The following is a 12,344-nucleotide window of genomic DNA, read 5'->3' as shown; positions in this document are numbered from 1 at the left end:
GGGGTGGGGGGGATAAGATGCCCTGGCCTCTCACCTGCGCAAGGCGGGGCAAGTTTCCTCCCGACTTGTGCAGCCACAAATAGGTGCAAGGGGAGGGAGAGAACACAGGTTCCTGGCCGGGTGCCATGCCTGTAATCCTAGCACTTTGGGAGGCCAAGGCAGGCAGATCATGAGGTCAAGAGATTGAGACCATCCTGGCCAACATGGTGAAAATCCATCTCTACTAAAAATATAAAAATTAGCCGAGCGTGGTAGCTTGGCTAATAAATAAATAAGTAAATAAAAAATAAAAAAGCATCTTGGCCGGGTGCCATGGTCACGCCTGTAATCCCAGCACTTTGGGAGGCCGAGGTAAGTGGATCACCTGAGGTTGGGAATTCAAGACCCGCCTGACTAACGTGGAGAAACTCCGTTTCTACTAAAAATTCAGAAAAAAATTAGCTGGGCGTGGTGGCGCATGCATGTAATCTCAGCTACTTGGGAGGCTGAGGCAGAATTGCTTGAACCCGGGAGGCAGAGGTTGCGGTGAGCTGAGATCACGCCATCGCACTCTAGCCTAGGCAACAAGAACGAAACTCCGTCTCAAAAAAATAAAAAATTTAAAAAAAGCATCTCAGTCTGTTTGGGCTGTGAAAACAAAATGCCATAGACTAGGTGGCTTATAAACATCAGAAATTTATGTCTGACCATTTTGGAGGCTAGAAGTCCAAGAATGAGTCACAAACAGATCCCATGTTTGATGAGGGCCCACATACTGGTTCATAGGTGTCCCGATGTAGCTGTCCTCGTGGAGGACGCGGGGAAATGCTCTTCTAGGGTCTCTTTAAAGGCAACTAAGCCCACCCATGGGGTGGGGGCCCACACTCATGATCGAATCACTTCCCAAAGGCCCCATCTGCTGTTAGCAGTGCCTTGGGGGTTAGGATCTCAACATACAAGTTTAAGGGGACACAAACTTTGTCTGTGACAAGTAGGGTACGTGGAAGGAACAGATGAAAAGCTTGGTGTTGCTTTAGTACTGGGAACCAACCAGTTTGGGATGTTTCTTCCTGCAAGGCTGAACCGAGCCCCACACCATACTTTCTGTAATCAGTGGGCTGTTGATGGCCCTTCAGCCATGCCCATCAGTTTTTAGAAACTTGTGTTTTGTTTTGTTTTTTGAGACGGAGTCTCGCTCTGTCGCCGAGGCTGGGGTGCAATGGCACAATCTTGGCTCATTGCAACCTCCACCTCCCGGGTTTAAGCGATTCTCCTGCCTCGGCCTCCCGAGTAGCTGGGACTACAGGCGCCCGCCACCACACGCAGCTAATTTTTGTCTTTTTAGTAGAGATGGGGTTTCACCATGTTGGCCAGGATGGTCTCGATCTCTTGACCCTGTGATCCGCCCACTCGGCCTCCCAATGTGCTGGGATTACAGGTTTGAGCCAGCGTACCCGGCCAAGATGCTACTTTTTAAAGTAAACTCTACCACCTCCAATTGACCTCAAGCACCCTTGCCTAACTGCCAGGACAAGCCACAGTACTTACAGAAAACCCCCAACAGCTGTGTATGAAAGTGCCAAGACCCCCTTATCCAGCCTGAGTTATACGTGTTAGAATTTTTATTCTTGTTCACCTCTTCGAAGCAGAGCTTCGTTTCAGCAGGAAGGATACCAGAGGCAGGAGGAGGGTCACTTGGGAAGGGAGGTGGAATCTCCCTCCTCTAGCCCCCCTGCTACCTCTAACAGGCTTCAAAGTCAGAATACAGCCATCGGCTGAGAGCAGTTCATTTTGGCACACTGGGAGGCCGGCTCTGCACACTGGACCTCTCTGGTGGGGGATCAGGCCCTCTGCTCTCCAGTGGGGCCTGGAACAGCTCCAGTGATATGCCCCAGCTGTGGGCTGGGGGCGCAGCACAGAGCCTCGGCTCCGCCAGGGCCCTCAGCTGCTCGAAGAAAACACTCACCTGGCTGGAGGGATAAAGGGCCTTGCCCTGAGGTATCAGGTGGGTAGCAAGTCACACTGAGCTCCTGCTCCAGGGCTCAAGAACACAAAAAAACTAAACGCACAGAAAACAGCAGGAAAACGCCATCCTTTAACAGCCAAAAAGCTGTCATTCAGGGGCACCAGGTGACTCCAGCCCCCGGGGGACAGAACAAACACACCATACCTACCACCAGGCACCAGAGGCCTCAAAACGCCTGGAGCTGGAGCCGGAGAAGGCGGTAAGTCGCCTTCTCAGCAGAAATGTGAAGTTGGCCTTCAGCTTCTGCCCAGGATGGCAGAAACCACATTCTGTCGGTGGATTGGTTGCTGGTGACGGACACAGCCAAGGTCCTGGGGTTGGCCCCAAGGGCTGAAAAGGTGCTTGCAGAAATGGCTGGCACTCCAAGCTGCCTGAGCCAGCCCAGCCGTACTCAGGTGACAGTGACCCAAGCTCTCTGGGCTCAGGGTTTACGGCCACCATAGCCCAAGTACATCCCGATGCCCTGGGTTTAAGTAATGTACCCTCTCTTGTTCTGGCTAAAAGCTAGAGAAAAACCACTATTCGAATCCCCGGAAGGGAGGTGGGCGCAGCTTCCCAGCATTAGAAAACATGCCAGGCACCCGTTCCCACCCACCTAGAGCAGCCCCTCAGGCTCCTGTAGGCCACTGTACAGCGCATAGCCAATGTCGTCAATCTCCTCCTCACGTAAGCTGCTGAAGAGGTTCACACTGGGGTTGAAGTGGCAGGGCAGGCTGGCCTGCTCCAGGCTGCCAATGAGCAGTTCCAGGGCTTGCAGGAAGCGCTCACCCAAGGCCGCCTCCGTCCAGTCCACATTGTCCTCCCCCAGACGCAGGACCACCTGGGTCAGGTGACCCCGGCCCAGATGCCCCAGGGCCGAGCAGCCACGGCAGACAGCACACAGCAGCAGCAGCAGCCGCCGGCGAGTCCCAGCGTCATGGTCGTCCAGGGCTCGCAGCCTTGCAGCCTCCACTGGATACAGGTCCTGCAGCCAGAGGTTCCCCGCCAGCCCCTCCAGAGGCCAGGCCAAGAGGAGGCGGTCGTCAGCATCGGCCCCAGGGACTGCCACAAGCACAGCCACGGTGAGCTCCAGGCGCTCGTGCTGCACCTCGAGCAGCAGCTCCTCTGAGGCCATGCTGGGCCAGATCAGGCACCCAAGAAGGCTGCCAATGGCCGGCCAGTTGACAGAGGCAGCCAGCGCCTTGCGGAGTAGCTCCAGCAGGATGCGGGAAGAGAGGTAGCCCCCGACCAGGAAGCGGTCCCAGGGGCTGCTCCCGCGGGGGCAGAACTCAAGCTGAGTCCTGCGCACGGCCCAGCAGCGAGGGTCCCTCGCCACAGTGTCCACGCCCGGCACCAGGCTCCATAGGCCCGGCTCCAGCACCAGTGGCACCAGGAGACGCACATGGTCCGCGGCCCCTGCCTGCAGCCCATCATACAGCGGCCCCCCAGGCACAAATGCCCCAAAGGGCAGTTCCGGGAACTTGCTCCGAAAGTAGGCCTGCAGCTCCAGGGCAATGTCGCCAGCCAGCTGTTTGGCCAAAGCCACCTGGGCTGCTGGGATGGTCACACGGTCCCGCTCAAAGGCCAGCAGCCTCTCCTGCAGTGTCAGACACAGTGGTGCTGGGGAGCTGAGCTGTGGTGTCACCTCAGGATCAGTTTCTGCAGGCCCCTCTGCAGAGTGAAGGGGCGGGGAACATGTCGGAACAGCCTGTGATTAGTTAAGAAAACACCACCGACAACTAGCTGTGTGACGTCCCAGGGCCTCACTTTCCTCACCTGCAATGGCACCTGAGAAGGCACTCAGTTCAGGTCCTCACATATAGTGAGCGCTTGGTGACGAGTTCTCATTGTCCCAGAGTCCAACACCCTGGCCCTACGGCTAAAACAGCTTCATGCAGAGTAGGTAGGTAGTCACGCCCCTCTGGGCCTCAGTTTCCCCATCTAAGGCTCCCCACCATCACAACACTGCCACTTTGCTCCAGGAGCAGGGCAAAGAAACACCACCCCCGTTAAATGTCTGAGGAGCCCACAACCCAGAGAGAAGCAGGGACTCGCACAGGGCCACACAGTCAGTCAGGGCAAAGCCTGGGCTGTGTCTCTCGAATGTGACACCAACAGAGGGGGAGGAGGGCCACTCACCTGGGGCAGAGGGCGAGGGGGCCAAGGGCAACACTGGCTGGCTGAGGGCAGCAGGTGGAGGCCGGGGCTGCAGGTGTGGTGTGGCCTTGAGCAGGCTCAGTTCCTTCCAGCTGTCTCCCTTGGTGTCATCCTCATCCCGCGGGCTAGTGGCCCTGTCAATGAACTGCAGGCAGAGTCACACAGATCAGTGTATATGAAGTCTGGGCAGCCATAGCAAAGCCCAGGGGCAAAGGAAACCAGGATGCAGGGTGGAGAAGCAGGTGCCCTGGGCTCCCATGAAGGCCTTGGGCAGTCCCCACCCCTCCCCAGGGCCCCTCTGAAAAGCCCAACCCTGTTGTCCTCCTGTAGGAGCCCCAGGCATGACCTGCCCACCTGGCCTTACCCGCTTCACGGCCAGGGTGGCAATGCCCAGCACAGCAGCCCCGCCCACGCCCAGCACTAGGCGGGCATTGGCCAGGAGGAAGTCCACCATGCTGCCCAGCCCCTCGTCGCCATGCCGCTTCCCCCGTTTCTGGGAGAACTCTGCCATGGTCTGCCTGTAAGAGAGCCAGGGGTGAAGGGGCAGCTCAGGTGCAGGTGGCCAGGCTGGGAGAGGGGCTGCTGTGGACAGGTGCTCTGGCTGTCCTTATGCTGGGTAAGAGAGCTCAGCCCATAAGGGGGGCTTTCTGAGAATTTCTCAAGAGAAAGGGGCCACCCATCCACAGGGGAGGACACTGAGGTCCTGGGAAACCATGTAAAGTACCTAAGAAAGGGCAGGGATGGGATATGAACTTGGGTTTTGGGGCCCCAAGCCCCCATCTCTCACGATGAGATGAGGGAGCTGCCAAGCCCCTTCCCCTAAAGCTGCAAACAACCCACTCCCTGGAAAGAAGCTTGCAAAGGCCCTGAGGCTTGTGCAGGTATAGGAAGAGGCCGCTCTCCCTAGAGCCCACCCTCCAGGACCTCTGACATCACCAGGGTGTCATCATCCCCATCGCTGTGTTACAGAGCCACAGGCTGCCAGCTCACAAGTGAGTGGTGAGGTCTCCAACCCACGACTGCAAGGCCTCCAGACTCTCATCACCCACAGTCTGATGGATTCTCCCTGTGCCAGGTGGCCAGGTCCTCAGCAGCAGCCTCATCTGAAGGTCCCTAACCAGAGGGCACGGCAGCCCTCTCTGATAACCTCTTCAGAAGAGCCCAAAGTCCAGAGAAGACCAACAATTTGGGGCCCCAGCCAGTCTGGGGGACCACTGGAACCAGTCACCCTCCAAATCTTGACAGGGTAGCCCCAAGAGGCAGAGCTACCAAGTCAGAGCACAGGCAGAGTGAGACAGCCCGAGCTGCCCAGGCAGGCCAATGCAGATGTGCTTCTCAGGGTTGAAGCCCATTTGGCAGGGCAGAAAGGGCTGCCCAGTGCCTCTGTCCAGAGGGCTCCCTGGGCCTCGCAGTCTTGGGACAATGTGTAGGTAGTGGTGGGTGATGCTTCTCAGCTGCCGGAAGGCCAAGCAACAGAGAAAGGAAGATGAGGGCCTGGGCCCCAGCCTGTTTGCTCACCTGTAAGATGGCATACGCAGCAGTGAGGGGCAGATGTGGGCAGGCTTGAAGTGTGTGGCTGGGTGGGGCCCAGCACTTGGGAAGTGGAGGCAAAGATCTCCTAGGGCCCAGTCCACGTTCCTCACGTTCTGCGAGGGGGACACTGCCCTCAGGCCCTGGGAGATGAGCTGGGCTGTGACCTTCGGACATCAGTTAGACACCAGGCAAAATTCTCCCAGGGAGGCCTGAGCAGATGACCATGAGGTCACAGCCTGCCCGGGCACCAAGGACTTCTACCTGCCCTGCCAGAGTATCGGTGCCAGGGGCCCAGTTGCCAGGTGACCAGATGCCTGGAGTAGCTGAAGCCCGAAGTGCTGTGTGACTCAGCCCCGTACACCCGCCTATTCGCCCTAGACTAAAAATAAGACGGTCTCTGGGGAGATCCCAGGCCAACCGGGTGACCCGCCATGGCCCCAAGGCCGGTTTCAGTCTCCTCATCCGTGACTCGGGAATCAATACTGCCACCCACCCTCAGAGAGACCAGGAATCTACTTTGCAAACTGTAAAACGCTTTAAATACTCCCAACCTGTCTAAATTGGGACTCAGCCCCACCACTGGCGGGGTCGCACAGGCCTCAGCCCACAGCCTTCCAGCTCCAGGAAGCAGGAGAGGGCACGGGTGGCTGAAAACAACCCGAGTTTGCCCAACGAGGCCCTAGAGGCCGTTTGGCCTTCCCTCCTCCGCCAAACGCGCCTGCCGTGGGCCCAGGCGGAGCAGGCCCCAGCAGCAGCCCTAGGTGGACGAGTGACGCCCCGTTCGCAGGGAAACCAAGAGACCGAGAGGGAAAGGGGGCTGGGCTGGGATTCGAACGCGGCCCTTGGTCCCCCAAAGGTCCCCTCCCCGCCTTCCCCAGCCGTGACCACGGGCCACGCCCCCGATCTGCGTTCCGTCGCGCGCCAAGCCCTGAGCCCGGTGCCCCTGGAAGCCGCCCCGCCGCGCTCCAGCTGTACCTGCGTAGCAGCTTCCGCACAACAACCGGAGGAGGCCGCGGGACCACGGCCCCTGAGCTTGGACCAGCCTGGGACTGGAACGTGAAGGACCACGGAACCTGACGTCGAGGTCCCCGGGGGCGGCCGCGGACTTCGCAGCACGCAGACAAGCAGTCCCTAAGTCCAATCGGAGCGCTCGAGTCCGCAGCACAAGTGCCAAAATACTGCGCGGCTCAGCCAATGAAGGGCAGGCCCCGCCCCCCAGCCGACAGATGCTCTCCCTTCGGGGCGGGACTCCCTGACGCAGTCCGGATTTAAAGGTGCAGGGCTGCATTCCGAGCCTGCGACCAGGTGATGTGATAGGCAGCCCTCCAGGAAGTCTGTGCGTTGCAATGTGAGCCACCGGTTTGGAAAAAGTTGTCTGGGCCCCCGTTCCTTCCGGGAGCCAGGTAGAGAGGCTGCACATGGCTAGAGGCCCGGCACATCCAACCTGTTAGAGCACCTCTGCGAGAGAGTGTCTTGGTGGCCTCGTTCTTACCTGTGGGCCTGCGAGGCACAGTGTGGCGAAAGCGCCTACCCCTGCCACCTGCTCCGTGCGAGCTTATGTGGGCCATTCTCCACCTGGGTCTGTTTTTCTCCTGTAAAATGGGGACACTAGACCCCCTCCTCCCCTATGAAGGATGGCTGGGCATGTAACAGCTGTGGCTCATTTATCGGGGTCCTGCTATGTGTCAGCCAAGGCGAGCCCCCTGTGAACAGCGGGGACCAAGACGGATGCTTCTCTTCTGGAGCCTCCCTTTGTAGGGGGGCACGAGCAGAGTGGTGCTGACACTAAGTGGGAATAATAAACCTGGCACACAAAACAAAACGGAATAATAACCTGCCACTCATGCGCCTGCTGTATGCTGCGGGCTACACGTGCATTCTTTGTTCATTTGCTTATGATGACAACCTTAGGAAGCATTTTACAAATGAGGAAACTGGGTAGGGCGTGGTGGCTCACGCCTGTCATCCCAGCACTCTGAGAAGCTGAGACCGGAGGATCACGTGAGGCCAGGAGATCAAGACCGGCCTGGGCAATGTAGCAAGACCCCCGTGTCTACAAAAAATAAAAATAAATTTAGCCAGGTGTGGTGGTCTGCGCCTATAGTCCCAGCTAATCGGGAGGCTGAGCCCAGGAGTTCGAGGCTGCAGTGAGCCATGATCACACCACTGCACTCCAGCCCGGGCGGCAGAGCAAGAAGACCCTGTCTCAACAAAATAAAAACAACACACGAGGAAACTAAGTCCAGAAGCTGGAGAGCTAGGACCCGAGGACCCAGGTGTCTCACTACCACTGGTCAGCCAAGTACAGGCACTTCCTGGGCCCCTGCGACCCGGGGCCGGGGTTTAGAATCTCTCCTAGGTCAGGGCCAGCTTCATGTGCTGCAGCAGTACAGGGGACGGTGCCTGGCCAGCGGCCGTTACGGCCCCTGCCCTGAGACGCTGGGACTTAAGCCTGGAGATGGTGGAAGCCTCCAGCTCCTGCACAGGAGACGCCCAGCACTCCTTGATGCCACCGCAGCCTTCGAACAGACGGGGAAACTGAGGCCCTAAGAGGCCTAAAGCCTACACTTCCCGGCAGAAAGCGACGGGCGCGGGCGGGTTAAAGGGGCGGGGCCGGCGGTGGCCCAGCCCGTGTCTCCCCGCACCGCCCCCGCCCCGGCCCTCCTTAGCCCTGCCCGGCCCGGCAGCGAGAGGGGCGCCATGGAGGCCACCGGGGTGCTGCCGTTCGTGCGTGGCGTGGACCTCAGCGGCAACGACTTCAAGGTGAGCTGGACCGGGCGCGTGCCGGGCCTACCTGCAGGCCTTCTCTTCCGCCCGGCCCGCTTGGCCTCCGCTTCCTGTCCCGCCCGGCTCCAGGCCCTGCGCGTCCCCGGGACTGCGGCCGGGGCGGGGGTGGGGCTCTCCCCTGGCTAAGAATGGACCTCCGAGGCCTCCGCCCGGTGCCTGTACGGGGAGACCGAGGCCGGGCAGGCCCAGGACGGACGCTTGGGCTCGGAGTCCCTCCGGGGACCCGGCCAGGAGCCCCCACCCCGCGTCCGTGTTATCCGTCTGGGCCGGACGGTGGCCTGGGGGTCGGGCGAGCCTCCCCGCCCGCCAGAGGTCACACGCCCAAGCCAGGCCTTGACTCAGGGATGGCGGCCTGGCAGCCCAAGGGCGGGTGTGGAGCCGACTCATCACTGCCCTCTCCCCGCCACCGCCACCCGCCATCCTGTGTGATCCTGGGCCTCTCAGATCACTTCCCCTCTCAGAGCCCTGGCTTTCTCAGCCGGTGAAGGGGCTTAAAAGTCGCCTCCTTGGATGCAAGGGGTGTAGTGAGATTTGTTGGTGTGGAGAGTGTGTCAGGCGGCTGTGCCAGGTGCTGGGGGGCAGTTGTCTGAGCAGCTGCTGTCCTGAGAGGGAAAATGACGGAGCCCAGCTCTCTGTAGCCAATGGGTGGGGCGGGAGGTGGTTCCAGGACTCAGGAATGAGACAGGCATTGCCGCACCATAGGGGAAGCAGAGAAAGAGAGGAGGGAAGAGCTGGCTGGAGGGTCAGCCTCACCTTCAGGGTGGGTGACTGGCAGGGTCTGCCTGGGTTGTCAGTCTGGGGCTGAGGACGAAAACGCAGGTTTTTCCTGCATTTACCTGCATGTGTACACACGTTTGACCCCAAGTACAAGTGGCCACACCACTTTTCCCTGACCCCATCCCCACCACCCTAACCTGGGGTCTCCGTTCCTCTTTGCTGAACTGGGAGAGTCTGAGTCACCAGCTGGGAATGTGGCCCTAGGGGAAAAGGAATACCAGTCGCGGGCACTAAAGGCACGTGCTGCCCCAGACTTGGTGCCACAAGGGCTGGGTGCCAAGGCGGGTATTCACACACTGGGGGAGTGCAGTGATGCGGCCCTGCCCTGCAGGGTGGGGAGCCACGGTCTCCGCAAGCAAGAGTTTGGCCCTGGCTGTGTGAATCGCCTGTGTGCTGATGGCAGGGTGAGGGTACGGGTGGGGCCTTTGCAAAGGTTTGGAGGGGGGAATCCCCCAGCCCAGGCCTCCAGTCAGAGTGTGGAATGCTGGGTGAAGGAATTTGAGCAGAGCTAACCACAGTGCCGGGTGCTGGGCTCTCAACCTGAAACAAGCCATTTTTGTCCTGGCCCTCCTGGGGCCCAGAATCCAGTAGGACAGACAAACCTTAGGCCAACACTTTTGTCACAGGGGGGCTCTTATTGGTCCCATTCTATGGGTGAAGAAATTGAGGTACAACGATGAAATGACTTGTCTGTGTTCTCACAGCTGGTGAGAATTGGTTCTGTGGCTCCCCAAAGGCTCCCATGGGCTGGAGGAGCCATAGAAGGTGGTGAGCGGGGGCTCCGTGCTTCACCTTGACATCCTTCCCCCAGGGCGGCTACTTCCCTGAGAATGTCAAGGCCATGACCAGCCTTCGATGGCTGAAGCTGAACCGCACTGGCCTCTGCTACCTGCCCGAGGAACTGGCTGCCCTGCAGAAGCTGGTAAGGGGCTTTGGGCAGGCAGGGGAGGGTCCCTGTGGATAAGCCAGATGGGCAGAGCCCGTGGAGAAGGCAAACAACTTCTCCAGAGAGAGGAAGAACACCGACAGCTATGAGCACAGCTGGAAGAAAGGGAGTGGGCACGCTGTCCAGGGAGGTATGCAAGAAGAGGCCGGGTCTGTGAGGGAGGGAGGCTGCAGGGGGAATTGGGCCAGCATGGCTGAGGCCTTCCTGGATGGTGCAGAGTTGTGGAGGCAGGCGGGGACTCTGGACACCCCATCCACCGTGCTGAGCCTGTGCTCCCCATTCCGGCCCAGGAACACTTGTCTGTGAGCCACAACAACCTGACCACGCTTCACGGGGAACTGTCCAGCCTGCCGTCACTGCGCGTGAGTGCTGGCCGGGAGGCCACTGGGCTTGGGGTCGGGACCAGGGTCTGGCCAGGGACACAAAGCCTGGGCCACACACCAGGCTGGGCCAGCATCTCTGCCCACCTCCGTGTCAGGCTCAGAGGCTCAGGTGTCACAAGAGGGGCCCCCTTGTTAGAGGTTACAGCAGTGCCCTGCGTAAAGTAACCCATGTGGATCAGAGAATTCCCTCGGGAAAAAGATAAATCCAAAATCTTACCAGCCATTATGGACAATAACTATAGTAATAATAACCAATACAGGGTGAGCCATGTTCTCATTATTCTGTTAGGATTTTTTCATATGCTGTAACCCTCCACTAATATTGCGGAAGAGAAACTTGGCCACCAAGGCAGATTACTTGCCCCAGGTCACAGAGCCAGGCAGTGTTAGAGCTGGGGTTGAGTAGGGTTTGGCCAGGAGCACCGTGTACCTTCTACCCAAGACTTGAACGTCCCAGAGCATCAGGCCATTGGCCAGACCCTGTAGGCCTCAACAAGGGCCATTCCCATCTGAAGTCAGAACCCTGGAGATGTTTAGGGCACAGCTTCTGACTTGGACTCTCTGAGTTCAAAGCTGGGCTTTGCCACTTCCTGGCGATGTGACCTTGTACAAATCCCTTCTACTTTCTGCGTCTCATCTGCAAGTGCAGTGGTTGGGAGGGGCAGCAGTGACCTCGGGGGGAAGCAGCAGCAGGTGCCACGCAGGCATTCGGACTGGAGAAGTGGTGGGGCAGCTCCGGTGACTCCCGTTGTCACTTGCAGTCACAGCACCATTCTCTGGCCCTGTTCCCTCTCATGCTCAAGCTTTCTGCATATCTGTAAGGTGTAAGGAGGTGTCAGCCTTAAGTTAGGGAGAGAAAGCAGACTTCCTCTCAGTCCAGATGCTGATTTCCGGTTCTCTCCGTGTGTTCTGAAAACCCTGACTCAGCCCTCACCCCTATCTTACCTTCTGGAATGAAGAAGAAGAGAAATTGTTTGAACAGAAAAGATTCCCTGAGGGCCCTGTGCTGGGCTGGGGCACATTTGAGCTGGGCTTTGAGGTGTGAATAGGAGTTCACTGGGAGGCTAGTAAGAGCCCTCTAAGAGAATGGGGCCATTTGATCAAAGGCCAGAGGTAAGAGAGTCCTAAGGCCTGGCCTCTAGTGAGCTCCCTGAGGAAGTGTCCCTCTCTAGATTCTCTGTTCCTTCCTGGGAGTGGAAGCCAGGAATCATAGACTCTTATGGTTTATTCCCAGGCCATCGTGGCCCGAGCCAACTGTCTGAAGAATTCCGGAGTCCCCGATGACATCTTCAAGCTAGATGACCTCTCAGTCCTGGTCAGTGGCTACCCACTCATCTAGCCCCTATGCTAGCCGGACCATTCAATCCCCACTCACTATAAAAGTCCCTGGGGCCATTGTCATCCCATTTTGCAGATGGGAAAACTGAGTCTTGGAGTGGATAGTACCTTGCCTGAGGTCACTTTTGGAGTCAGATCCCTAACCCAGGCACTCTTCCTCCCAAGTCCCTGACTGTTTCCCTTTGGCCCTGAAACCCCCTCATCTACCCCCACACCCAACTCAGTGCCCTGGCCTGATCCCCAAGCTTGGCAGAAGCCTGGCAGGGTGGAGACTTCCCTCACCTGGGTCTTGCCCCTTCTACCCAGGACTTGAGCCACAACCAGCTGACAGAGTGCCCGCGGGAGCTGGAGAATGCCAAGAACATGCTGGTGCTGAACCTCAGCCACAACAGGTGCCAGGCCAGCCGGGGGCAGGGGGCAGGTGGGCCTTGGAAGGGTG

General features: G+C 58.7%; 2 protein-coding genes across 8 annotated transcripts in view; one reads left to right on the top strand and one right to left on the bottom strand.

Annotated features, from left to right (window-relative positions):
• Positions 1-1,584: 1,584 nt before the first annotated feature.
• Positions 1,585-6,847, bottom strand: MIEF2 (mitochondrial elongation factor 2). Of its 4 annotated transcripts, none has more exons than XM_023191747.1 (5): positions 6,650-6,823; positions 5,660-5,883; positions 4,506-4,659; positions 4,124-4,286; positions 1,585-3,655 (listed from the first exon to the last, which is right to left on the bottom strand). In XM_023191747.1, exons 2-5 carry the CDS (start codon positions 5,671-5,673, stop codon positions 2,601-2,603), a joined length of 1,386 nt encoding a protein of 461 aa, XP_023047515.1. In that variant the 5' UTR covers positions 5,674-5,883; positions 6,650-6,823; the 3' UTR covers positions 1,585-2,600. The 4 variants fall into 4 exon arrangements, with proteins under 4 accessions (XP_023047515.1, XP_023047516.1, XP_023047517.1 ...); XM_023191748.1 differs by having other exon boundaries at positions 5,660-5,814; XM_023191749.1 differs by lacking the exon at positions 5,660-5,883 and having other exon boundaries at positions 6,650-6,847.
• Positions 6,848-8,188: 1,341 nt separating this feature from the next.
• FLII (FLII actin remodeling protein) overlaps positions 8,189-12,344 on the top strand; it is a 14,276-nt gene continuing 10,120 nt past the window's right edge. For 2 of the 4 annotated variants that reach the window (XM_023191733.1, XM_023191731.1), the window contains exons 1-5: positions 8,189-8,437; positions 10,050-10,160; positions 10,475-10,546; positions 11,802-11,882; positions 12,212-12,297. In XM_023191733.1, coding sequence (XP_023047501.1) covers positions 8,375-8,437; positions 10,050-10,160; positions 10,475-10,546; positions 11,802-11,882; positions 12,212-12,297 — 413 coding nt within the window. In that variant the 5' untranslated portion in view covers positions 8,189-8,374. The remainder of the gene's footprint in view (positions 8,438-10,049; positions 10,161-10,474; positions 10,547-11,801; positions 11,883-12,211; positions 12,298-12,344) is intronic. The other 2 variants (XM_023191734.2, XM_023191735.1) reach the window with 2 other exon arrangements.

The sequence above is a fragment of the Piliocolobus tephrosceles genome, chromosome 16 (genome assembly GCF_002776525.5).
Source record: "Piliocolobus tephrosceles isolate RC106 chromosome 16, ASM277652v3, whole genome shotgun sequence".
Classification (NCBI taxonomy): domain Eukaryota; kingdom Metazoa; phylum Chordata; class Mammalia; order Primates; family Cercopithecidae; genus Piliocolobus; species Piliocolobus tephrosceles.
This window is presented reverse-complemented; position numbering and strand designations above follow the sequence as displayed.